General features: G+C 46.6%; 1 protein-coding gene across 6 annotated transcripts in view; it reads right to left on the bottom strand.

The window, feature by feature from the left end:
• Auts2 (activator of transcription and developmental regulator AUTS2) overlaps positions 1–27,735 on the bottom strand; it is a 1,279,269-nt gene that overhangs the window by 73,719 nt on the left and 1,177,815 nt on the right. For all 6 annotated transcript variants that reach the window (XM_045144589.1, XM_045144590.1, XM_045144585.1 and 3 more), the window contains exon 6: positions 27,311–27,362. In XM_045144589.1, the coding sequence (XP_045000524.1) occupies positions 27,311–27,362 (52 nt within the window). The remainder of the gene's footprint in view (positions 1–27,310; positions 27,363–27,735) is intronic.

The raw sequence follows: 27,735 nt of genomic DNA, 5'->3' as shown, positions 1-27,735 counted from the left end.
CTCTCATGAAACACCATCTTAAATTATTACTGGGATGAGGGAGCAGTGAGGTGATAAAAATCAGCAGGAAGAGGAAGAGAAGGTTCACCCTGCAGGTGTGTAGAAGTTTCTATTTGCTGGCTTGTTAAACTTTGTGTTTTACAGAATAGTTCTGATGAGACAGTCATCCAGACCTCCTATGCTAGTTGAAAAAAAGATTAAGGATTTTACCTGTTGGCAAGACCATGACAGTTATGCATCACTAAACAGTTTGGAAGTGCACATTCTGGTTTATAGAGTGCACTCCTTAATCAGGCTGATGTCTGGACAAACAATTTATAAGACAGAACTGCTGACCTCTGGGGGCGAGTGTCCCCAGAGGTATCAAGCACTTAGATGTCTAACTTAGGCCACCAGCTGGGCCAACGTGGGCCAGGTTCCTGGAAGAGAAAATGGTGTGAATAGTATACTCACACCTCACTGGGACATGGCTCAGTGGTAGAGCTCCTGCCTAGAATCCCCCAGTGAGGGGCTGGGGGCGTGGCTCAGTGGTAGAGCTCCTGCCTAGAATCCCCCAGTGAGGGGCTGGGGGCGTGGCTTAGAGGCAAAACACACACTTAATATGTGAGCATGCGTGCATGCATGTGCGAGGCCCCATGTTCAACCCCAGCAGCTCAAGAGTTGAGCTAAGGTTGGCAAATGTACAACAATGCTCAGTTCAGTAATCCTGTCTCTTCCAGAACACTCAACAGCCCAAGGGGAGGAACCAAAAAAAAAAAAGAAAGAAAAGAAAACAAGGCAGCTGAAACTTCCCTGTGGCTGGGGCACTTGGCAGGTAAAAAGAAGAGAAAACTGGGAAAAGATACTCTTTGAAGAGTAGTAACATTAAGGGGCTGGAGAGATGGCTCAGCGGTTAAGCGCTTGCCTGTGAAGCCTAAGGACCCCAGTTCGAGGCTCGGTTCTCCAGGACCCAAGTTAGCCAGATGCACAAGGGGGTGCACGCGTCTGGAGTTCGTTTGCAGTGACTGGAGGCCCTGGCGCGCCCATTCTCTCTCTCTCCCTCTATCTGTCTTTCTCTCTGTGTCTGTCGCTCTCAAATAAATAAATAAAAAAGTAAAAAAAAAGAGTAGTAACATAAAAAAATACATTTAGATACTCTGTAACAAAACAACAGACGTATTTCTGCTTAATACAACCAGTCCTAGGGTACTAATATCCTGCTCTGAAACTTGCAACTGAAAATTAGATACCATCCATCCATCCATATTTTTGTATGTGTGTAGGGCAGAGGTTGATGTTGGATATGTTCCTCAATAGCTCTCGTCCCCTTATTTTTAAATATCTTTTTTATTTGTGTGTATGTGTGTTGGGTCAGGGAGTGGGGTCCAGGGCCTCTTGCGGCCACTAACAAACACGCTTGCATCAATTTTTGTGCTTAGCTTGGGAATTCAACCCAGACTTGCAGGCTTTGCAAACAAGTGCCTTTAACCGGGAAGCTATCTTTCCAGCCCCTCCATCTGAATTTTGAGGCAGGGTCTCTCATTGTAGCCAGACTTCACCACGTTGACTAGACTGACTAGCCAGCAAACCCTGGATTTACCTGTCTTCACTTCCCCAGTGCTGACAGTACAGGCACGTGCCACCAAGCCAGCATTCTTACGTGGGGGCTAGAGAATGAAGTCAGGGTCTCATGCTTGCGTGGCCAGCACTTTATTCACTGAGCCAGTCCCCAGGCCTGTAAGGAAGCACTGATCTTGCCGTCCCTGTGAGTAGATAGGAGGGTTATCCAAGAACCATAAGGGATGGTGGAAAGCTGGGTTGCATTATAGGAAGTTCAGCCAATAAATACGGGATGGTGGCAGAGGACTCTTCCTCTTGAACTGCTACTGAAATACTGACTTTGTTCCCACAAGCCTCGTAGAACCACGGACCCTTGAGAGGAGAGGTAGATGGGCTGGCTAGCTGACAATGAAGGAACCAGGGAGCCACGATGTGACTTTAACACACGGTCATGTTTTCATTCAGTTGTGTGTACGTGTGTGAGCATGCACCTCATTGGTGAGCTCTGGATTCACTGAGAGACCCCTGTCTCCAAGAGAGTGGACAACACCCAGGGGAAGGACACCCAAGACTGTTCTCTGACCTCCATACACACATGTATATCTGCACACATACCAACACATGTACAGACATGTGCACTCCCACATGTATCAAGGGGAAAAAAAAACCAGAGGTCTACTATTTAGTTGACTTGCTTTGTGTCTTACATTTTGGGAAGAAAAGTCAACTTAAGGCGGGTGTGTGTTAATTTTAGGCAGGGTCCCATCGTAGCCTTGGCTAGTCTAGAACCCATTCTGTAGTCCAGACTGGCCTTGAACTGACAGTGATTCTCCCTCCTCAGACTCCTGAGGGCTGAAATTAAAGGCACGAACCACCACTTGCAGCTTCTAATGCATATAATTTTACAGCCTTAAAACTGGGTTATGTTTCACATGGAAGGGACAATTATCCCTAGCCCTTGCCGTCCGGCCGTTCTTGTGGCTCCTGGAGGATTAGCACGGTGTTTTGTTTACAAAGTAGTTCTTGCCCAGTGCATGTGCTTGTGTGTTGTGCTAACCTTTCTTGCAGATGGCATGCGGGCCACTGGGATGCAGCCATCTGCCAACCAGGAACTGGACAGAACAGTACGTCTTTGAGAATCAGTCCAGCAAGTGGCTAAGCATAATACTGGCCCAAGGTCATGGTTCCAAACCTCATTTGGATTAGTGCAGCGCTAACTAGGGGCTCAGCAGCTGCCAACCAGCCCATACATGAGTCTGCCTCGTTAATGAGGTTAGAGAGTTGGAAGGACTGAAAAGCCGGGATTGATTGGGAGCATAACTGTGTCCAATACACAGTTGCAGTGTTGTTCCCAGCAGATTACACACATCTGGTACCTTGACAGACCACAAAAGGCTGCCCGGCGGTGAGCAGATCTATGTGATGTTCACCATGGCATGGATCTCACAGGGTGATTCTGTATACCATCTGAGCAGTTACAAACTCCTCACTGCTGGAGGAATAGCTCAGGCGGGAAACGTGCCTTTCTGCAAGCCTGAGGACTTGAGCTTGATCCCCAGTACCCATGTAAACACTGGTGTGGTGGCGTACTCCTGTAATTTCAACACCAAGGAGGTGGAGACAGGTCAATCTCTGTAGCTCACTGGCCAACTCGGGATCCTCTTTCAAAAGTGGCACACAGTGTTTCTGAGGATGACACCCAGCGGTGGCCTGAATTCACACAGACTCGCACCCACATGTGCATCCACACACGAACACGTATGTGCATATGCATGCATGCTACATGCAAAAATAAATAATAGGTACACAAACAAACTTCTCTGTAATAATGTTCTTACATCCAGACCAGTGGCTGTTAGCTTCAGAATTATCCAGAAGGCTTGCTAACATAACAACACACTGCTGGCTCCCATCCCTCAAGCTTCTGATTCTACAAGCCATTCTGCCTAAGTGACATCATCTCAGAAGATGTCAGTATTGTTCACCCAGGGACCAAAGTTGCACAACCACTGACAGAGACCTATTTCTGTACTAGAATTTTATTCAGTCTCTGCTCTCTTCCTTCTTTTTTTATTTTTAATTTTTATTTTTTTGAGACAGGGTTTTGCTTTGTAGCCCTGACTTATTACAGGTGTGCACCAACACACCTGGATGACTCATATGTCTATGGTGTGCGTGACTGTGTGTATGTGTTAGTATGCATGTGGGTACAAGTGTGTGCAGGTGTGTGTCGAGGCCAGGGTGTGTGGAAGTCAATGCTGGGTGTATCTCTCTATCACTTATTTAAGACAGGGTCTCTCAGTGAGCCCAGGACTCAAGGGTTCAGTCAAACTAACTAGCCAACAAGTCCTGGGGATCTTCCTGCATCTACCTCCTCAGTGCTGGGATTACAAGTGTGTGCCACCATGCCTGGCTTTAGGAGGGTTCTGGGGAATCTGAACTCAAGTCCTCAGACCTATGCAGCAAACATTTTACCCACTGAGTCCTCTCCCCAGCCCCTCGCCCGTTCCTTTTATTTTTTTTAATTTTTTTTGTTTTATCTTTATTTATTTGAGAGTGAGAGTGGGGGGGGAGAGAGAGAGAGAGGAAGAGAGAGAGAATGGGTGCACCAGGGCCTCCAGCCACTGCAAATGAACACCAAATGCATGCGCCCCTTTGTGCATCTGGCTAACGTGGGTCCTGGGGAATTGAGCCTCGAACCGGGGTCCTTAGGCTTCACAGGCAAGTGTTTAACCACTAAGCCATCTCTCCACTCCCGCCCGTTCCTTTTAATAGCAAGTTTCTCGTTAGCAGAACCTGTACCTTTCTTGTTGTCTACAAAACCAAGTATGTAAGTCAGGAAGGCCACAACCCTATCTAGAAGGAGGGAGCAGGCTCAAGCCACAGCCATTTTATACACATTCTGGGCAGTACTTTCATGGCTGCTCTCAATCCCTAAATGATTAAACTATGGCAATAGCTTAAGATATGGGAGAAGGGCTGGAGGAATGGCTTAGCAGTTAAGGCAGTTGCCCGCAAGGCCAAAGGACCCAGGTTCAATTCCCCAGGACCCATGTTAGCCAGATGCACAGGGGGCGCACGTGTCTGGAGTTCATTTGCAGTGGCTGGAGGCTCTGGCGCACCCATTCTCCCCCCCCAACTTTAAAAAAAAAAGATATGGAGCCGGGCGTGGTGGCGCACGCCTTTAATCCCAGCACTCGGGAGGCAGAGGTAGGAGGATTGCCATGAGTTCAAGGCCACCCTGAGATGACAGAGTTAATTCCAGGTCAGCCTGGACCAGAGTGAGACCCTACCTCGAAAAACCAAAAAAATAAAAAATAAAAAAAAATTAAAAAAAAAAAAATAAATAAAAAGATATGGGAGAAGATAAGGGAATGAAAGGATATGTGGGGAAAGAATGAGAATGTATTTGTGTGTGAAAGAGAGATGGGGGGAAGGAGGAAGACATCCTGAGAGAAAGGGAGGGACAGAGAGAGGAGGAGGGGAACATGGAAAGAGAGAAAGATAGGGAAGAGGAGAGAAGGACAAAGGGAGGCAAAGACAAAAACAGAGAGGAAGAGGGGAGAGACAGAGAGAGGGAAGAAGACAGACAGAATGGGAGAGAGAAGTGTGTGTGTGTGTGTGTGTGTGTGTGTGTGTGTTTAAGACCAACCATTAGCATCAGTGCAAACGATCAACAGGACTTGGGACCCCTTCTCCACAGCCCAGCCCCACCTGTCATCCAACACAGGCCTCACCGCCCGCCTCCTACAGCCTCCCACCCTGGAGTGCCACTTGTTCACCTGCATGGAAATGACAGCTGCTTGTCACGCTCTACACGAGAGGCTCTCTCAGAGAGGTAACTAGCATGCCACTTCCCAAGCTGTCAGTCTCAGGTGTCAGCACAGCCCACTGTTCAAAGATGCGCTGTGACACGAGGCAGGCAGCGCTGTGACTGTTATTGCCGCGGACTCTTCTGTGCTCCGATGTATGGATGGCAGCTGCTCAGTGCCCAGGGTTTGTTTCACCCAATTATTTGTTTGTCACTTGGAAGCCCGCGATGTTGAGCACGTATTGGGGAGTATTTTTGGCCTGATGCGCACAGGCGGGGAGCATAATGAGGCCCTGGGGTGAAGGTCTGTTCTGTCAGCGAGGTGTTAGGATGGTGCGCTCTGGTGAAGCCCAGAGTAGCAATTAGGAGATTTGAATAAGATAAGGTACCCGGCAGGATGCTGAGAAGGCTCTGGAAGTCACCTTAACTTTAAAAATAATGTAAAAAAAAAAAAAAAGAATCGTTCACAGTAGGCAATTTTCAAGTTTGCCTGAGCTGAGGCAGAAGGAATGGCGGTCTTGCCTCAACCTCAGGGACCCGAGAAGCAAATGAACTTGGAGGCGGGCACAAGCAGGGCACACTGGTGTGCTTTGGGGTGAGGTCTTGGCTAAACAGAGGCAAGAGCTGTCTTGCCTCAACCCCAGCACCCCAAGAAGCAAAAAAAGAAAAGAAAAAGGCTGACCAGTGGGATGCAGGTGTGCTCAGGAAATCAGGTCATTCATTTTATGTTCAGAGGACAGAAGAGGTTAGTCACCCACAAGCTCCTTAGAGGGTGTTGTTTGACAAGTTTCCTCCACATTAAAAGTTGTAAACAACTATGGCAGGCTTTGTCAGAAGCAGCTGGGTCAACTGCTGAGAGAAGGCGTAGGGACCCCCCTATCTGAGATTCAGGCACCCGGGCACCGCACGGGCAGTATTCAGTAAATGTATGAGGTCTTCCGCCCTCAGGGAGAGGATATAGAAGACCAAAGATCAAGCAACAGCAAGCTTCTTTGGAATCTCCATGCTATCTCTCTCTCTTTCTGTAAGCAAGCCCTCACCCCAAGACTGAGGGAGGAGCATACGTGGGGGCGCAATCCCGGTATTGGGAGCCCCACTGAAGTGCTATTTTGGAGTCTCAGGCTCTCTAAGTAAACTCCCACCTTGAGGCTGAGGGAGGAGCCTCCATGGGGGTAATCCCCACATCCTGAACCCAATGAGGAGCTGATCTGTGGTCACATGCTCCTACACGGGGTCAAGGAACTTCTGGAATTGGCCATAGGGAAGTCAAAGGGTGGGGTGACGCTTGGTGGTGTGGCTGCTCTGGGGTCCCCACGCTTGGTAAGTAAGCCCTCGTTTCAAGGCTGAGGGAGAAGCATCCACGGAGGAATCTTGACACAGTCCATCAAAGTGGCTGCTTTGGGGGCTTCCTGTTCCTATCATTAACCCCTCTCCAAGCTCTGCAGGTGAACCCCCCCCCAAAAAAATTCACTGGTTCATGGAACTGGAATTGGTGCAATGGTACTTTGGCCTATCATCTGAGCCCTATTTGAGGTGAAGACGTGTGTCCACATCTCCCCAGGGGAAAAACTTCCCATGGCATAGGGCAACAGTCTCTCTCTGTCCTTCCTGCAAGAGTAGAAACAAAATAAAATGGACATAGGACATCTTGGGAAGAGGCCACGACGAGGCGGACTTGGTGCCTACTGTTAACTGCAAGGAGACAAACCCTCAAAGTTGAGTTTATAAGGTAATATTCCACCAAACGCCCCCACCAGCGGTGGCCCGGTTCCCAATACAGAAATGGTTTCCTCCAGAACATTCTTCCTTTCTTTCCACGGGTCTCAGTCTCAGAAAGTGAAGGGAGGCTGAGGAGATGGCTCGGTGGACAAAGTACTTGCCGCACAAGGTTGTCTCCTGGCTTCCACACATACATGCACATGTACACAGTGAACACACATCTACACACAAACATGCACACCCACATCCATTAATAAAGACAAGAATTCTGAGTGGCCAGGCATGGTGACACTCACCAGGAATCCTAGCATTTGGGAAAAACAGAGGCAGGAGGATGAGGAGATCAGGAGTTTAAGGCCACACTCGGTTACGTAACAAGTTCCAGGCCAGCCTGGGCATCAAAACAATCAAAAACATTCAAAGTAGGCTGGAGAGATGGCTTAGTGGAAAAGGCTTTTGGCTGTAAAGCCTAAGAACCCAAGTTTGACTCTCCAGTTCCCATGTAAGCCAGACACACAGTGATGCAAGCATGCAAGGTTGCACATGCGCACAAGGTGGCCCATGGGTCTAGAATTTGATTGCAGTGGCTGGAGGCCCTGGTGTGCCAATTCTCTCTCTTGTTCTCTCACATTAAAAAAAAAAAAAAAAAAAGGCCAGTCTGTTGGGCTTGCCTCAAACAAACAAACAAAAAAATCAAAGTAGCCACGGATAGTGGCTCATGTTTATAATCCCAGTATTCCAGCAGTTTAGGTAAGGGGATAGAGTTCAAGGACAGCATGAGCTACATAGAGAGACTCTAAGAAAAAAGAAACAGAGAGAGAGAGAGAGAGAGAGAGAAAAGAAACAGATTGAGAGAAAGAGAGAGAGAGAGAGTGGTATTTTCAAAGTAGTATTTTCTGTCTTTAAAACTTTTCTTCAGTGACAAGGCTGGGAAGATAGTTCTGTGGGAAAAGTGCCTGCTGTATAAATGTAAGGACTGAGTTCAATCCCCAGAAGCCATGTAATACACCAGGCGTGGTGGCGTGTGGCTATAATCCCAGACCCGGCGAGGCAGAGATGGGAAGATTCCCTGGGGCTCCCTGACCAGTTAGTCCAGCCTCATTGTTACAGGCCAATGAGAGACCCTATTTCAAAAAAAAAAAAAACAAAGTGGACAGCAATGCTAAGGAACAACATCCAAGGTTGTCCTCTGACCTCCATATATGTACACATGAACCTGCACGCATGTACTTGTACACATGTATACACATTATTAAAAATAAAACAACCAGGGCTGGAGAGATGGCTCAATAGTTAAGGCATTTGACTGCAAAGCCTATTAAACTGGGCTCATTAAAAAAAAAAAAAAGCCAGATGCTCAAAGTAGCGCGTGTATCTGGAGTTCATTTGCAGTGGCTTGAGGCCTTGGTGCACAATTCTCTCTCCCCCCCCATAACTCTTTGCTTGTACGTAGGTACATAAATAAATAAATAATTTTTTTAAAGAAGAACTATTCCCCAGTAGCATAGACAGGAGAAGATAATGAAAGCTAAAACCAACAGTGAGTGTGGTATTAAAAGATTGAAGTCTGGGCTGGAGAGATGGCTTAGAGGTTAAGCGCTTGCCCGTGAAGCCTAAGGACCCTGGTTCGAGGCTCGGTTCCCCAGGTCCCACGTTAGCCAGATGCACAAGGGGCGCACGCGTCTGGAGTTCGTTTGCAGAGGCTGGAAGCCCTGGCGCGCCCATTCTCTCTCTCTCCCTCTATCTGTCTTTCTCTCTGTGTCTGTCACTCTCAAATAAATAAATAAATAATTTAAAAAAAAAAAAAAGATTGAAGTCTGCCAGGTGCGGTGGCGCACTCGCCTTTGATCCCAGTACTCGGGAGGCAGAGGTAGGAGGATCGCTGTGACTTCAAGGCCACCTTGAGCCTGCATAGTGAATTTCAGGTCCACTTGGGCTAGAGTGAGACCCTACCTCAGGGGAAATAAAGAGAGAGAGAAAGAGAGAGGAGAGAGAGAGAAGTCAGTTTCATTATCCCAAGCAAAAGAAGAGCAGCAATATTCAGCTAGCAAGATCTGGCTAGGTTCTGGAGAAATCAGAGCTCTGACAACTACCCTGGGTGTACACCAGCTCAGGATGGATGGGAGGAGGTGATGTTCTTTCCATGGTCCAGACTGGCTCATGTGGGGCTCATTTCAATCCCGTGGTTACATGAGTCATCTCCTAGAAACAGAAGCTGACTGAGAATGGCCTCTGGGGGGCTCTTGGTAAGGGGCTTCCTCTGGCAATCTAATGCCTGTCCCTCCCTCCCCAGGTGCTGAACAATCACAGCTCAGGAAATAGTCACTTGAGAAGTCAAGTACAAAAGGAAGTCTGCACCTGAGTACTTTTATATGAGGAGGGGGCTCAGTAAATATTTATAAGCAGATAAAATGTGTTCTTCTACACCCGTCCAGCACTCAAACAAGCAGTAAGGACTCTGCACTTGCATTCGTACTTGGAAGCTTAGTACCGGACAGCTGGAGTTTTTACTGCAAACTACCCCCCCCACACACACACACTTCTAAGGTCTTCCTTACAAAGATGACGGCCCACGCCTTTAACCCCAGCCCCGGAGAAGGCATAGGCAGGGGCATCAACACAAGTTTAAGGCCAGCCAGGAGGCTTCATATGTGAAATCCAATCTCAAAGAAATCCAAAGGTGTGTGGTTGGGGAAGATGGCTTGGTAGGTAAGGTGGTTGTCAGGCCAGCGGGAAGACCTGGGTTTGGATCCCTGGCCTCCATGCTAGGCATTGTGCTTTTGGCTTATAATCCCAGAAACAGGAGGACCCCTGGGACATGCTGGCTAGCTAGTCTAACCAAACTGCCGAGACCCAGTCTCAAAACAATAAAGTAGAAGCTGGGTGCGGTGGCACACTCCTTTAATTCCAGCACTCTGGAGGCTGAGGTAAGACTATTGCTGAGAGTTTCAGGCCACCCTGGGTTACAGAGTGAGCTCCAAGTCAGCCTAGGCTAAAGTGAGACCCTAGCTCAAAAAGAAAATAATAATAACAACAATAAATGGAGGGCCTGGAGAGATGATTCAGCAGTTAAAAGCACTTGCTCGGATGGAGATGTGGCTTAGTGATTAACGCATTTGCCTGCAAAGCCTAATGACCCAGGCTCAATTCCACAGTACCCACATAAGCCAGATGCACAAGGGGGCACATGTATCTGAAGTTCATTTGCAATGGCTGGAAGCCCTGGTGTACCCATTCATTCTCTCTCTCTCTCTCTCTCTCTCTCTCTCTCTCTCTCTCTCTCTCTTTCTCCCTGTCAAATAAATAAATAAAATATTAAAAGCGCTTGCTCACAAAACCTGATGGCCTGTGTTCAATTCCCCAGTGCCCATGTAAAGCCAGATGCAAAACGTGGTGCATGAATCTAGAATTTGTTTGTGGTGGCGAAAGTGGCGCACCCATTCTCATTCTCTCTGCTCACAAGTATATAAAAATAATAACAAGGTGGAGAGTGATTGAGGAAGACACCTCACGCTGACCTGTAGCCTCCACATGCAAGTACACACACATGCAGGCACACGCGCACGCACACGTGCACAAGTGTTACACATAAACACAAATGCACAGGACGTGTACATACATGTGCAAAAACAAAGAAATTCTAACCGAATATGAGACAAAGAAGACTTTACACCAGTCTTTATGGTGGCCCCCAAAGTCTCAGCAGTGGTTTGGTTAGCTAATGTGCGTTGGTTGTTAGAAGGGAAACGTCCAAGGGCTAGGCTGCAGTCTAAGAGGGAGCGAGGTTGGCCGACTCTGGTTGCATTGTTGGGTATGACATGCTGTGTAGGTTCGCCCAGGGCCTGCCTGGCCTCCTGTGTCTGAAGGTGTGTGGTTCACACCAGGAAGCTCAGCTGGCTGTGAACGCCCCAAATACCCTATACTGGCCTTGAATTCGCTATGTAGCTCAGGATAGCCTGGAACTCACTACTGTAGGCCAGGCTACCCTCGAATTTGTCATCCTCTTGCTTCGGCCTCCACAGTGCTAGGGTTAGAGATGTGCACCGGCATGTCCTGCTTTTTCTTTTTCTTTTTTTTTTTTTTTGAGAGAGAGAGAGAGAGAGAGAGAGGGAGGGAGAGAGAGAAAGAGAGAGAATTGGCACACCAGGACCTCTAGCCACTACATTCAAACTCCAGACACATACACCACCTTGTGTACATGCATGACCTTGTACGTCTGGCTTATGAGGGATCTAGAAAGTTGAACCTGGGTCCTTAGGCTTCACAGGCTAGCAACTTAACCGCTAGGCCATCTCTCCAGCCCCTGCTTCATTTAAAAAAAAATTTTTTTTAAATTTTTTTGTCGTTATATAAAAAAATTTTCTTTTCAAGGCTTGGACTAATTTTAAACTCTTATAATTCTAGTCATAGGTGCTCACGGTTGAGCTGTTCTCGGTTGACTTTTTCTTTTCATGTCTGTGGTGTGTTTGTATATATGCATGTTTGTAGGAACACATGTATGTCCAGGTGTGTGTGCTCATGTGTGTGTGGAGGCCAGAGGACCACCCTGGGGGACATTCTCAGGAAGTGGCATTTTGAGTGCTGGGCACTGAACTCAGATCCTTATCTTGTGAGGCAAGCGCTTTACCCATTGAGCCACCTCTCAGCCTCTAATTACTCATGTGCCTGCAGACTGCTGGTAATGGCTGGTGTTCATTAACACATGTTGAATGACAGAATACGTTTCAAGCTGACTTCCACTTTAAGCTAACTGCAATGGATGAGCCACTGACATTTAACTATTTAACTGACAAATCTGGTTTCAGAAGATCCATGTCAAACCTATGTTTAGGGATGAACTTTCTAGATAAAGAAACCTAATCCATTGGCCTGAGGTGCCCAGCAGGAGCGGAGCTCTCCTGGAGAGATTTACTATGGGAAAACCCTTCCCTTGCTCCAGGCAGATAATGAGAAAATGATGTCATTGTGGCTAAAAATTAGGTTTTAGTGTGACTCTGCTGAGAGATGCGAAAGGTGACAGATAAGAGGGGAAAATGTTTTCCAAGTGGCTTTTAAAGGCAGCCTCCCACATCAGTCTATTAAAGGGCGCACTTCAGACATTTCCTTCTTCAAAAGGACTCTTAGAAAAGCAATGGCGTGCACTCAAGTTCCCCCTTTATAAGAGAAGGCTTAGGAGGGTCAGAGAAGTAGGCTTGGGCCGTGAACACACAGGCAGAAGGACACCTCCTCCCTCGGGCACAGAACTCACTCGACTTTGTGCTTATCACTGGTTGCTAGGGAAATGTCCCTGTTGGAAAATACTAGCTCATGAGTAATACAATTAAAGACCAATTCACAAGTAGGCACAGGAATGCTTGCAAACCACAGAAACATGAAGAAACTGGGTCAGGGCTGGAGAGATGGCGTAGCGGTTAAGCGCTTGCCTGTGAAGCCTAAGGACCCCGGTTCGAGGCTCGGTTCCCCAGGTCCCACGTTAGCCAGATGCACAAGGGGGCGCACGCGTCTGTAGTTCGTTTGCAGAGGCTGGAAGCCCTGGCGCGCCCATTCTCTCTCTCTCCCTCTATCTGCCTTTCTCTCTGTGTCTGTCGCTCTCAAATTAAAAAAAAAAAAAAGAAAGAAACTGGGTCATTTAGATGGTGAGGTCAGATGTGGTGGCCTCTGTGATATTTTCCCCTGTGAGGGTAATGCTGGAGGACCAGGAGTTCAAGACTCTCATCTTCTCTTACAAAGATGCTCCTCCCTCCTTTTCTCCCTCCCTCCCTTCCTTCCTTTACGAATTGTCATAGTTCTCAGACCAGTTTCATTACTTTTTTGTTTGTTTGTTTGTTTTGGTTTTTCAAGGTAGGGTCTCGCTCTGGTCCAGGCTGACCTGGAATTCACTCTGTAGTCTCAGGGTGGCCTCAAACTCATGGCGATCCTCCTGCCCCTGCCTCCCGAGTGCTGGGATTAAAGGTGTGCGCCATGCCTGGCAGTCCTATTTTACAGAAGAAAAGCAGATGGTGCTGCCCCAAAGTTCACAGCTTCTAAGTGTTAGAGATGAGATTCAAATCTGGGTCTGTGAGTCTCAACTGCAAACCCACATACCAACCTGGCCAGTGTGGTCCAGTCCCCTAGTACCTTGCAATGCAGTTCTGACTGCTCTGCGGCGAAGAAGGGGGACAAATGTCCTGCAGATCCTGGGGGTCCTTTCTGCATTCACAAACACCTTTGACATTAACTAGTTTTTCAAAGCTAGATTTGGTAGGTGTATGACTGTGCATATTGCCATGGAAGTAGAGAGGGGACTATGAGAGCAAGGGAGAGTGTAACGGATGACATGTGACATGAAAGCAGAATGGGGGATAAACCAGCAAAAATATAATTACATATATATGTGTATGTATGTATAATGTATGTGTGTGTGTGTGTGTGTATACTCTCTCTTTCTCTTTCTCGCTTCCCCCTCCTCTCTCTCTTCCAGAATGAGGGACTAGGTAGATGGCTCAATTATCAGGATGCTTGCATAGCACATATGAGGCCCTGAGCTGAATCCCCGGCACCACATGAACTGGGCGTGGTGGCACATGCTTCTCATCCCAGCACTCAGGAAGTGGAGGCAGAAAAATCTCATAACCCACTGTTTTAGTATGATAACTAAGAAATTATTATTTTCTTTTTTAAATCGAGGCAGGACTGGAGAGATGGCTCAGTGGGTAAGAGTGCTTGCTTGCGCAAGCAAGAGAGAATGACCTGAGTTCCACCTCCAGGACCCACGTAAAAGGCCGGCCCGGCTTGTGCTTACTAGTGATCCGGGGGGCTGAGGGAGACAGGAGAGTCACGGGGGCTCTCTTGTCAGCCAGCCCAATGGGGGAAATGGAGAGCTCCGGGTTCAGCGTGAGACCTGTTTCAGGGAATTCAGCTGGAAAAGTACGGGCGGAGGATAACCAATATTCCTTCTGGACTTCGCATGGAGAGCATCCATTTGCAAACGCATGTGCCTATATGTCAAGTGCACACACACTCACACACACACAGAATTAACTGGCAGAGGGGCAGCAATAAGTGAATAATAAGGAAGCAATTAATTTCCTGAGGACTTAATGGATTTACTGTGACGGGACTAAGCAAAGGGCTGCTTGGGAAACAGGCCTCTTAGGAAGGAAAGCTTGCATCCCCGAAACACCCTCTGACTGCAGTAGCTAGTTACTTTCTCTCCTGCGCCCCTGCATCACTTTCGCAGTGTCTGTCCTCTGGCCTTCCCTTCTCCCATCCCTACAGCTCCCTGGGCTAGTGTTTCTCCCTGGGGAAGAAGTTTACTCCCAGTTCCATTGATAAAGGCTAGGGTCATGTGACTTGCATTGGCCAATGAGATACTTGGAAGTGCCACAACACACACCCCCCCACCCCATGCAAGCAGAAACTTAAAGAGGATGTATCTAGAAACCTTAGGTGGATGTGGCTCTCTCTGGTCCTTCCCCTCTCCAACAAGTGCCCCCAAGGGGCTGCTCCTTCACCAGCTGGCCTCCAGCTGACACCAAGCGTGAGACTCACTGTGTAAGCCTCTGGCCTATTTGTTGCTGCTACAAAACACATACAAAGAGACCGAGAAAGACGCCTGATCAATGCTGCTCGGCCTGGCCAACATTCCGCCTGTACTGACGTATGCTAGGCGATGGTTTCAACATAGGGCCCCACGGGACATGGGTGGCTTTTTGTCCTAAGGCATACCAGTGGCAGCGAGTTTTCCAGTTTCCAACTTCTGGGCTCTGCTGATAGTGGTGTTAGGTGATAATGGTTGATAGTGACTATCAACTTAACAGGATCTAGAATCACCTTAGTGGCAAACCACTGGGCACATCTATCACGGAGGGAGTTTCTAGATCGGGGTAACTGAGGTGGGAAGATCCACCCTAAATGTGGGTGAAACCACCTGTGGGCTGGCGTCCTGGAAAGTGAGCTGACCACCCACCAGCATTCAGCGCTCTTTGCTCCCTCACTGTGAACTACCATCCCAGGCTCCTGCTGCCATGATTCCCTCCAATGGTGAGCCCAAACACACCCTCCCTCCCTTCCATTACTTTTTTCAGGTTTCAGTAGAAGCTTTAAGCAAAGTAGCTAATGCAAACAGCTACTCAGCCATTAGCAGGACTAGCGGACACTGGCACTAGTGCCCTTGATACCCAACGACCTGTAAAACCAAGGGCTGGCCTCCACTTGCTGTCAGAGGTCTCGGGCGCGAGTGCTACCTCTGGCCTTGGAGGAGGCATGACATCACCAACCTCCCTGGAAGTTACTAATTGATAACTATCTCAGCCTGGTTCTTTATACTTCATTATGTGTGTGTGGTCTATACGATTTATATCATGCTTTAGAAATAGTATAAAATTTGGGCCAGGCGTGGTGGCGCACGCCTTTAACCCCCGCACTCGGGAGGCAGAGGTAGGAGGATCGCCATGAGTTCAAGGCCACCCTGAGACTACATAGTGAATTCCAGGTCAGCCTGGGCTAGAGTGAGACCCTACCTTGAAAAACAAAAAAAAAATAAAAATAAATAAATAGAAATAGTATAAAATTTGGACTGGAACATGGCTCGATGAGTCAAGGGCTTGCATTGAAAGCATGAAGACCTGAGGTCAATCTCCAAAACCCATGTAAAGCTAGATGCTATAGTGGATATCTGCAATACCAGCACACCTCTGGCTAGAAGGGAGGTAGTGACAAAAGAATCCTCCAGGAAGCCCACAGGCCAGCTAACCTAGCAAATGGGGAGGCGAACAATTATTTAAAAACCTGCTTCAGACAAGACAGAAGGTGAGGATGACCCTCAAAGTTGTCCTCTGACCTCCACATACATGGAGCATGTGCACACCTGAACTCACACGCAAGAATATACATACACAAACAACTCACCCAAAAAAGTCGCCCCCCTTGCCAAAAATAAATAAATAAATACTGATGTACACCAGTAATCCTACTGCTGGAGAGGTGACACAGGCAGATTCCTAGCCAGACAGTCTAGCCTTATGGGTGAGCTTCAGGCCAGTGAGAAACCCTGATTCATTAATCAAAAGAAAAAGAAAAAATAAAAGAGGGCTGGAGAGATGGTTCAGCGATTGAAGGTGCCTGCTTGTATGGCTTGACAGCCTGGCTTCCATTCCCTAGTACCACATAAAGCAAGATGCGCAAAGAGGTGCATGTGTTAGTGGGAAGATGCCCTGACATGCCCACATTCTCTCTCTCTCCTTCTGTCCCTGCTTCTCTCAAATAAATAAATAAATAAATAAATAAATCATATATATGAAAGAAAGAAAAGCTGTGGACAGTACCTGGCCTCCACATGCATGTGCGCATGTACACTCACACACATGAACACATGCACAAAGGGGAGGGGGGAGCAGAAAATCCACCTGAACTGTGTTACTGGGACCATGGTCCCTTTGGCCACTGTCTACTCTAACCCCTTGAGAGTACACTGACTGTGTTCTAGTTTACAACAGGCTCTGCCTGTCTCCACACGATGCCGAGTGTCTTGTCTTTATTTTTTAAAATATTTTATTTTTATTTATTTATTTGACAGAGAAAGTGGGGAGAAAGAGAGAGAGAATGGGCGCACCAGGGCCTCCAGCCACTGCAAACGAACTCCAGAAGCATGCACTCCATTGTGCATCTGGCTAAGGTGGGTCCTGGGGAATTGAACCTGGGTCCTTTGGCTTTGCAGGCAAGCGCCTTCACCGTTAAGCTATCCCTCCAGCCCTCTTGTCTTTATTATTATTATTATTATTTTTTTTTAATGGCAATCATGAGGGCCAGGGAGCCACAGACCAGAGAAAGATCCAAACAACACTGGGAGCTTTGCTCAAACAGACACTTCTGATTGCCAGACCCTCAGAGTCCCAACAGCATAGTCCACAAGGTCCTGGCTTCTTCTAGTCCTACCTGCAGTCGTAGGGGTCAGTGGAAAATCACTGTTAGGAGAAGAAACAAAGGCACAGGTCTCTGAGGATCTCCAAACACCAATGTATGGGCCACTTGACATGTGACACACTGGAAGTATAGTTTCCCAGAAAACCCAGCCAAGCAGGGCCCATCCTTGGGAGGAAGCAAGATGGGGGGGGGGGTGGAGAAGATGGACAGGGCCCAAGAAGAGTGGTAGAAGAAGTGCCAATTCGAGCCCAGACTCTCTCTGGTGGATTCATGAATTGACTTCTCTTCACCACAGAGCCATTTTCTCGTTTTTAAAGCACAGATTGGGGCAAATAGGTAAAAATGCCTTGATGTTAGCCCCAGGCTAAATAAAAGACAGCTGAGTGGAAGTTCATGCACCATGAAATTAATAAAATCCCTGTTGCGCTCTCTCTCTCTCTCTCTCTCTCTCTCTCTCAGGTTCTTTATTGCAGGAATAAACTAGGAGAGATCCAAAATGCACAGGGCTGACTACTCAAGTGAGAATCGATCATTTTCTACACTGAAATTTCCCAGCATTTTTCTTTTCCAGTATATTTTATTGGATTCATACTTCAACAAAGTTGCTTCTTCCTGAGCCTGACCATTGCTAAGCTGTCAAGAGTGATGGAGACACATTTTGTTTTAATTTTAATTTTTACTTATTAGAGGGAGAGGCAGAGAGAGCAAGAGCGAGAGCGAGAGTGAGAGAGAGAGAGAGAGAGAGAGAGAGAGAGAGAATGGGCATGCCAGGGCCTCTAGCTACTACAAACAAACTCCAGACGCATGTGCCACCTTGTGCAGCTGGCTTATGTGGGACCTGGCGAATCGAACCTGGGTCCTTAGGCTTTGCAGGCAAGTGCCTTAAGTCATCTCTCCAGCCCACATTTTGTTTTTGAGGTAAATGTCAGGGCTGGGAAGACGGTTTAATGGGTTAAGAATGCTTGCCGCACAGGCATAAGGACTTGAGTTTGGTCTTTGGCACCACATAAAATGCCAAGTGTTGCTAATCCTAGTGCTGGGCGGGGGGAGGGGGGGTGGCGGTTGGGGACTGGAGGATGGCTGAAGCTCCCTGGCAATCCAGTTTAAGAACAAACAAAACAAAACAAAACAAAATCCAAGGAAGCTCCTGTTGAGTAAGAGACTGTCCCAGGGAAATAAGGTGGAAGACTGATAGAACACCTGAAGCCTTTTCTCCGGCACCTGCACATGTGGACATGAGGTGTATACATCTACACGCATACGTGTACACACCTGCCCCCCCCCCACACCACATCTTATACACATGTACCAATAATGTCTAAATAAATTCCAGGCAGTAATATATCTGACTTATGTCCCGGATGGAAAGCATTCCTATGTAATTGCAAGACAATAGTTTTATCTTATCTGAGTAACTTACTGCTGCTTGTCTGTGTGTGTGTGTGTGTGTGTGTGTGTGTGTGTGTGTGTGTTTTACTGCCAAAATAAAATAAATTCAATCAGCTCACACATGATAACATGCTCTTTCCTAACTCATACTAATTGCTTGGCTAATTGATGTTTGTTGAACTTTCTCCATTTCATTGAGTGATTAGGTACAAAGCTAACAGTTGACATCTGTAGGCGCTTAACTGGCGTCTGTAATTACTGCTAATGTTAAATAATTGTTAGTTAATTGGAGTGGTAACTGACTGAATGGGATCCAGATTGTGAAGCAAAAAGAAACCTAGTTAAATAAACATACATTTTCAGAGAAAACAACATTTTTCTGCAGTTGTCAAAAACTAGATATAACCCAGAGGCCATGGGATAGCCACAGGCTTTCTCCACACAGGAAACCCGATCTGGGGTCGGCTGGCGTTTGTGTTCCAAAGAGGTACCAGTGAACGAACGCGGGCATGGCTGCCAGGTACCAGGTCTCACTAAAGCCCAGGGCATGGGTTTGACACCTCTTTTTTTGGGGGGGTGCACACACATGCCAGAGGTTGCCATCAGGTGTCTTACTCAGCTGCTCCCCACTTTATTCTTTCAGACACGGTCTTTTGTGGAGCTTAGAGCTCAACAATTTGGCTAATGAACCCTAAGGATACTCCTGTCTTAGCTTCCCCAGCTCCCTGGAGATGGACCGGCGGGCACGCACCACCTCAGCTGGCATTTGATGTGGGTACTAGGGACAGAACCCAGGTCCTCTTGCTTGCAAGTCAAGTACTTTACCCACTGGGCCATCTCCCCAACTCTTGTTTTTTGGTTTTTTTTTTTAAATTATTACAAAGTTCCTCCCTAAGACAACTAGACACTATAGCAATGCCTAAAAGAAAACTATTACATATCCATGAATGGGAGGAAGAAAGAGGATGAGCAATCACATTTTTCTATCCTTATTGCTCAATTCAGGGAAAATGCTTTCAGAGGACAAAAAAAATCACCCATTAAAGAAGAGGAGGGCTGGAGAGATGGCTCAGTGGTTAAGGTCCTTGTCAACAAAGCCTAACGACCAGGGTTCCCCAACACCCCAATACCCACGTAAAGCCAGATGCACAAAGTGACACATGTATCTGGACTTCATCTGCAGTGGCTAGAGGCCCTGTCATGCCCATTATCTCACTCACTCTCTCCTCCCTCCCCTTGCAAATAAATAAATAAAATGAAAGTTGGTAATCTTAAAAAAAAAAAAAGTGAAGAGGGGCTAGCGAGATGGCTCAGTGGTCAAAGGCGCTTGCCTGCAAAGCCTGATAGCCTGAGGTTGATACCACAGTACCCATGTAAAGCCAGATGCACAAAGTGCCGCCTGAACCCGGAGGCCCTGGCAAACCCATTTTCTCTCTCCCTTCAAATAAATATTTTTTTAAAAAAAAAGAAAGAAAGAAAAGGGGAAAAAAGGAGAGGTGAGGGGCTTTCTAGTGGGGTTAGTTAGTAAATTGAGCTGAGCACTGACTAAAAGAGTGTGTTACAGGGCTGGAGAGATGGCTTAGCGCTTGCCTGTGAAGCCTAAGGACCCCGGTTCGAGGCTCGGTTCCCCAGGACCCACATTAGCCAGATGCACAAGGGGGCGCACGCATCTGGAGTTAGTTTGCAGAGGCTGGAAGCCCTGGCGCGCCCATTCTCTCTCTCTCCCTCTATCTGTCTTTCTCTCTGTGTCTGTTGCTCTCAAATAAATAAATAAAAAATTTAAAAAAAAAAAAGAGTGTGTTACACAGTAACGTGCTCAGTGGTCAGAGGGACACGCAGATAAATCTGGGGCTCTGGTAGGCACTGGCCCCTCAACCACCACCACCATCATTTTTAGATTGCATTGTCTTTCATCCTCTTCACCGGGACTCCAGTGGTGGGATCCAATTCCTGCCCACTGTCCCACCAGGAGCACCCTACAGGTTGCTCAACAGACCAAGTGACAGCTATGGGATACATGTATCCAAGGGAACACACTTCCTCACAAAATGGAATATTTTTAGGCTCTTCCCGGTGGTTTTAAATTTGCTCTACAAGGCATCTGCCTCTAAGAACTGTCAAGGAATAATTCTATACAGCTTCTGTATGTGAGAGTCAGCTTCCATAGGAAGGTCAATTTCCATAACAAAAGGGGCTGATTGCGTTACTTGTGGTATGGGGTGGGGGAGGAGCTGAACTACTCATAAGTTCTTTGTCTCCCATCAAGCACCAATTTTCCCTTCAAAACCCTTTAATTCTCCACATTTCAGACATTTCTATCTCCTTCAAACCTGCTCCCAAAGAAAGAGTATAAGAAAGACTAAGAGAGAGACAGAAAGATAAAGAATGAATGATGATGTTCTACCTTCCCCTTATCTGGGATGGGAGACCAAGGGAAACAAGTACTTTTCAAAGGCTGAAGCCAGCTCAGTTCCTGCAGGATGCACTTGACATGTCCTCCTTACACTAAACCCAGGACAAGACGAGGAAACAAGGGATTGGAAAATGAGGTCCATGTGTTCATTAGAAAGGGATTTTTAAAAATATATTACTTATTATGGGGGGGAGGGTCTCTTGTCACTGCAAACAAAATGGGCCATTTCATGCATTTGGCTTTAACTGCTGAGCATCTCCCAGCTCCTAGAAAGGGGTTTTAAACTACATTTCCCCCCTTAAGCTATACTACAGTCAATTAAACTGCTCTTGTGGGTGAAATTATTTTAGGGGAATCATTTATTTATTTTAAGGCAAAGATGCCTTGATGGTAATGTAACTCTTACCTTCTTTGGGTGACTAAAACCAAGAATTCCCTTAGGTCTAAATCTAACAAATGAGGTGACCATCATTGCCATTAAAGAAATTACTTACAGGGCTGGAGAGATGGTTTAGTGGTTAAGCACTTGCCTGTAATGCCTAAGAACCCCGGTTCAAGGCTCTATTTATTCCCCAGGACCCACATTAGCCAGATGCACAAGGGGGCGCCTGCATCTGGAGTTCCTTTGTAGTGGCTGGAAGCTCTGGTGCGCCCATTCTCTCTCTCTCTCTCTGCCTCTTTCTCTCTGTTACTCTCAAATATGTAAATAAAAGTAAGCAAAAAAAAAAAATTAAAAAAGAAAGAAATTACTTACAAAAGCATCAATTTCCTTAGTTAATTTATTTATTTTTGAGAAAAGGCTTCATGTATCCCAGGCTAGTCTAGAACTCCCTATATGGCCAAGAAAGTCTTTGAATTCCTGATCCTCCTGCCTCCACCTGCTGAGTACTGGGATTACAGGTGTGTAGTCCCATACCTGGATAATGTGGTGCTGGGGAGGGAACCCAGGGCTTTGTGCGTGATAGTCAAGCACTCGACCAACTACGTAACACCCCTGGCCCCAGTAACATCTATGAGTACCTGCTTTAAACCTCATCTTCTCAGGTCTCAGGCAACGTTTTAGCCATTGTCTTTGCGTGTTTCTGATCAAAGTATACTGCCACTGGAGATGAGGAGATGGCTCGGCAGTTAGGGGTACTTACTTGCAAAGCCTGTTGGCCCAGGTTCAATTCTCCAGAACCCACATAAGCCAGATGCACAAGGTGGCGCATGTGTCTGGCGTTTGTCTGCAGTGGCTGGAGGCCCGTTCTTTCCCCCCTTCTCTCTATCTGTCTCAAAATAAAGGATTTTTTTTTAAGGTTCAAGTCCTCAACCTCATTTGTGTCCAACCAGAAATATGTTTCTCTAATGGGCAAGGTAAGGCCTTGAAGAGGTCACAGTGAGCTCACGGGTGTCCGGAATGGTCCATCAGGCATTTCTCATGGCAACTGAACATCCATGAGAATTCCCCGGGGGCCGATGTGATGGACATGAGGTGGGGTCCTGCCTATCGGGTGGGTGGCTGCCCCTTCGCCTTTCAGCAGACACTGGGTGTTCACAGCAGGAGGAAAGGAGGCCTCCCTCTTGCCTGGACCATGCCCACCCTGACCTCACAGATGCTCTTGGCAAGGCACAGCTCTCCCTGGGGGCAGAGTCCAACGCTGCCTTTTGGGACAAAGGATGAAAGCATGGCTGAGGACGTCACTGGATAACACACACCTCTTGGCCCCTTTCTTCCCACAACTTGCCTTGGCTATAGAAGGAATCCTGAGGAAAAGGGCTCCCAGGCAGAAAGGATGGGGATTCTCTTCTAGACCGGACAGTCCTCAGAACCAGGGCTGTTATCCTGCAGACAGAGGCTCCACTAAGCACCTGACCATTGCTCTCCTGCTTACCCACTTCTCTGTCCCTGCCCTCCTCAGGGAACTCTGCTCTGGATTTAGAGACTAATTATCCCTAGCAGGATGGGTTTGGGCAGAAAAGGAACATCACTTTCTGCACGTTGGTCTAGGCATCCAAGCAGCCAGACTACCACAGACCTAGACCTAGGGGAGGAAGGGAGGGATAGATGGCAGCCAAGCTAAACCAACGGCGTGTTTTTAAATCTGTGTGTACGTTCGGGCGTGCACGTGCCCCGCGGCATGCGTGGAGGTCAGAAGACAACCTGGGGATGTTGGTTCTCTTCTTTCGTCCTTCCTGTGAGAAGTCTAGTCCACTTGGCCTGCAAGCTTTGGTATTCTCCCGACTCCGACTCCCGCTGCCATGGACACACTGAGATTACAAAGGTGGACACCACTTCGGAGCTGAGATACAACTTTTGGTGGGCTGGCTTGCAGAACAAGCACTTTTAACCACTGAGCCATCTCCCCAGCCTCTCCCTTTGCGATAGGGTCTCAAAAAAAAAACAAAAAAAACAAAACAAAACAAAAAAAAAGCACTAACCCAGGCTGCCCCTATAACTATCTAGGCAGCCAAAGATTGCCTTGAACTTCTGATCCTCCTGCCTCCTCTACCTGCTGACTACTGGGGTTACAGGTGTACACCGTCATGGTGGGTACAAGCAGAGTTGGGGATGGAACCCAAGGTTTGACACACATGACAGGTAAGTAATTTCCCTACTGAGCCCCATCCCCCACCTGTAGAACTCCTTTTAAGGACAGCATGCTCTAGAAGTTAGGGGTATACAATTTGTTGCTCCTACAACAGTTCAGCCCATGGCACAGGACGAGGAAGTCTTTTTCTCTCTTTCTCTGACTCAAAGAGAAAAAAAAAATTTTTCCCCCTTCGGCAGATGGTTGAAGAACAAAAGACAGAAGGATTCATAAAATTCACATGAACATCCTGTAAACATTTAAACATATCAAGATTAGATAAGGTAATCATGACCTTGATTAAAATTGTGCTGTTTTTTTTTTAATGTCTACAGAGATAATCCCTCCAATTTGCAGCTCAACTCCCTGCCTTCTCGAGCAGCTCCTTTCTCATTGGGTATGCTGTGTGTATGAGGAAGGATGCACTGTCTGATTAACTTGTTTTAAAATAGGAAATAAAAAGCATCACATGAAGGTGACTTTTTGCAACACCTAAACAGACTTTATTACTTCTCCATTAAATTGGATGGACTCCATAAAACGGGTATGTTGAAACGGAATCAATGGGTTAGCTGTAGAAAACATATTCATGAGACAGGGAAGATGGCTCAATAGTTGATGAACCTAGATGCACAAAATGGTGCATGTGTCTGGAGTTCCTTTGCAAGATCAAGAGACCCTGGTATGTCCATGTTCACACCCTCCACACACACTCAAGTAAATAAAAATAAATAAAATAGGGCTGGAGATATGGCTTAGCTGTTAAGGTGCATCTTTGCAAAGCCTAAAGACCCAGGTTTGACTCTCCACAGCCCACATAAGCCAGACACACAAGGTCATGCATGTGTACAAGGTGGCAGATGCGTCTGGAGTTCGACTGCAGTGGCTAGAGGCCCTGGTGTGCCAATTCTCTCTCTCTCTCTCTCTCTCATAAAAAATTAATAATAATAATCATAGTGCCCACCCCGTTCCAACCCAGCTCCTAGCCAATTAACTGTTTTTTACCCAATGGAGATGCTAGCCCAGGACTGGTTTTTCTTATGATTGAAAACTCTGACCTAGAGAGGCTAAATGGCTTACTTGATCAAGCAGAGTGGTGGGACTTGAACCATGGTCCCTGCTGTGTGGGCCTGGAGTAAGGCCTCCACACTAAGGCAGGCCAACATCAAAGCTGCCACCCCCCAGCCACCAGCACAATCTGTTTGTGAGATTAACACTGCCCTCCCACAGTGAAATTTTATGGACCAAATCTGCCCAGCCACCAGGCTCAGTGAGCACAGCCTCACCAGCGGCTCACAGCCACATTTCTCTAAGGCTAGAAGACTGCCAGACTCCTGCAGGGAGGAAGATGGTACGTGGTCTTAAACGACTGGAGGTGGAGGGTGCACATGTGGGCTCCCCTACACTCTTGGCATGACAGTCCTTAAACTGCACCTTTGAACCCTTCACCAGTCCAGTCGGTTACTGGATGTAAATTTGCCCTTTCTTGCAGTGCATTTAAAAAAAAAAAAAAAAAAAAAAGATTTATTGCTTTTGGCTAAAGATACTGGACAAAGACAGGTGACCTGACTTTCAGGCCTACAAGCTGGCTTTGCAAAAGAACTTGAACTTGGAAGTGGGAGAAGCTGACAGTCCTTTGGAGGCCTTGTCAACTATCCACCCAGTAAACACTGCATCTACCCAGAGTGAAAACAGACCAAAAACCACAGGCACATAAAGAGACCTCTCCACACCTGTCCTGGAGCAATTATTGACATTATCGCTACACAAAGATTCCCTTTTTGAGGTTGTTTTCCTGATATTTAGCAGTTTGAATACTAATCCCCTTAACAAAACTGTCCTGATGGCTGGGGAGCTCCCCACCCCCTCCCCTAATCTCTTTTCTCTCCAGGGAGGAAAAGTGGGGGAGGGAGCCCAGTACCAGCCAGCCTACTTTAAAACACCTGTACTTGCCAGGATTCAGGCTCTTGTCATTCATGTTACCAGCAGAAATTAGCATAAGGCATGAAGGGGAAACAGGAGGAGAAAAGAAAGGCCATTCTGATGGAAATAGGGGGCTAAGGGATAATCTGCCATCAACTAAAATGCTTATTTGTGTGTGGTTTCCCAAGCAAAGCCTGGGGAGGGAGGAAGCCCATGTTGATTTTAGTATACACAAAGAACCCTTAATCCTTTCAAGGCAACCAAATCACCTCCAGAAAAGCAGCTCAGAAGAAAGGCACCCTGTGTGGGAGGGGTGATCATTCACAGGCAGAAAGATACCACAAATCTCACTCCAGTAAGTCAACAAAAATAGGAACATGGGAAGCCTTTGATGGGAAGTGGGAAGGGAGAGAGGGAGTAAGAGGGGGAGAAAAGTTGGGGAGGGACAGAGTGAGAGAGGTCCTCTTCATCCGTCTCTGACTATCCTACCCTGAAGTGCTTGCAAGAAGGGCCCAACCAGGTCTGAGAGCCAGTTCTGAGCCTGCTCCCACAAAAGGTGGACACGTGGAGTCTGACGTAGGAAGGCAAGACAGCAGAAGAAAAGACATGCTCACAGGTGGCCATAGTGGACTTCCAGGTGGTTGGGGAACCTTAGACATTCTGATTTCGGTTACCTGCCCTGCCTCAGTCTCCCCTTCTGTTACTTCCTTTCTCCTAGGTACCGTTTACCAATCCTCTGCCTTCAGCAAGATGAGCAGATAATTTTGCATTCTCACCCATGAGCGAGGTGTGCTATAAACAGCACATACATGGATTTATTGGGCTTTTAGCATTATGGATAACAAATTTATATGAACTTTCAGTCCATCAAAGATATGATCAAATATAAAATGGGAGTTCCATTATAACAATTTAAAAAACAGCATTCCATTGCACAGTCATTCCTGGAGTCGCACCCCATGCCTAAGTGCACACACACCTTGTGGGAACTTTAAACATAACGTACTGTGGTAAATGGCAGTTGGTTCAAATTCTAAAATAATCGAAAAGCTTGAAATAACCACACTTGGGAATATCTAGTAAAAATGTCTAGCCAAAAGAAAAAAAAAATTAAGTTAAGGCAGTGGTGGCCTAGAGAAATGGCCTCATGTCTCATTTCCTGAGGATCCAACTCCTGTTGCCAAGCACCCTCTACCTAACACATGGCACAGAGAGATTATCCCAAGCAGGTGCATCTTTATCTAACAATTAACCTGCGAGCCCTCAAACCAAGCTCCATAGAGGAAAGGGAAAGAGGGATTGGTATGATGTATACCGCTTACATCACATACCTTTCAAAGGTAGTGATTAAAAGACATCCCTAAATTTCATTATTTCCAACACTGCTATAAATGAAAACTGCTTTTAAAAAAAAAAAAAGGCCCATTGGCCATGATTTAGGGTAGGCTCTCCCTGAGGGAACTGCTCTATCATTAGCCTCTCTTAGTCTTCCTGTACAGCGATGTTTGGAAGAAATTAATGGGATAGTGTATATTTAAATTCTGCCCTCTTGCTCACTTATTAACTTTCCAGAGAGCCCATAGCAAAGTAAGATTTGGTTTACGGCCATAATACTGTGAATACTAAATACCCACTGTTTATTACTGCCTGCAGCACACACAGACTATTTATAGTGTTCCAAGTGCTGGCAAGTTGATAAGTAACAATCAAGGCATTTCGAGAACCATTCTCTAGAACCGCTTCCTACATTAAATTAATAATGTCACATGCACAGCAGCGATTTCGTGGAATCAATCGAAAACGAGGAATCCGGACATTCCCTTAAAATAAACTTTTTTCTTTCATGCAATCATCACAAAAGAATTCAGATTCTGGCACAAATAAAAAACCAGAAAACAGAAATGATAGCTGGAGAACTACAACAAAAATACCACAGTTTTTGTTGTTGTTGGTTTTCCTTTTCCTCTCCTTTCTTTTTGGACAACACCAAACGAGATGCCTATTTTAATAAGCCATGAGTTGGAAGAATTAAAGCGCTCTTACCTTTGTTTACAAGAACAGTATTAAAGAGCTTTTCAGAGCTGGCATCTGATGCCTGGAAACCGAGAAGAGGAAAAGATTGTTAGGATCATCATTAGTACCGTCACCCCCATCATCACTACTGTGATTTCAAAATCAATTCGCTACATCTTAGGCAAGCCCGACAACAGTGAAACTAGAAAATTTCCCCAAATTATCCATAAGGTGGTGCTGGCTCACTGCTGACAGACCTGCAGTGCAGGGACTTGCAGGCAGAAAGGGGAAAAAATATATATGATTTTTAAAATGTGTCCTTATTAGACATATTATCTGTGCAAAACATATTTTCATGAGATGAGACACAAGCCATTCAGTTCATTCCCATAATGAGTTTCCAATTTCGTTGACACATTATTATGTTCGAAATGGCATTTTTTCCCCTTGTCATG

The sequence above is a fragment of the Jaculus jaculus genome, chromosome 2 (genome assembly GCF_020740685.1).
Source record: "Jaculus jaculus isolate mJacJac1 chromosome 2, mJacJac1.mat.Y.cur, whole genome shotgun sequence".
Classification (NCBI taxonomy): domain Eukaryota; kingdom Metazoa; phylum Chordata; class Mammalia; order Rodentia; family Dipodidae; genus Jaculus; species Jaculus jaculus.
The sequence above is the reverse complement of the archived record's forward strand: the minus strand, read 5'-3'. Positions and strand labels throughout refer to the sequence as shown.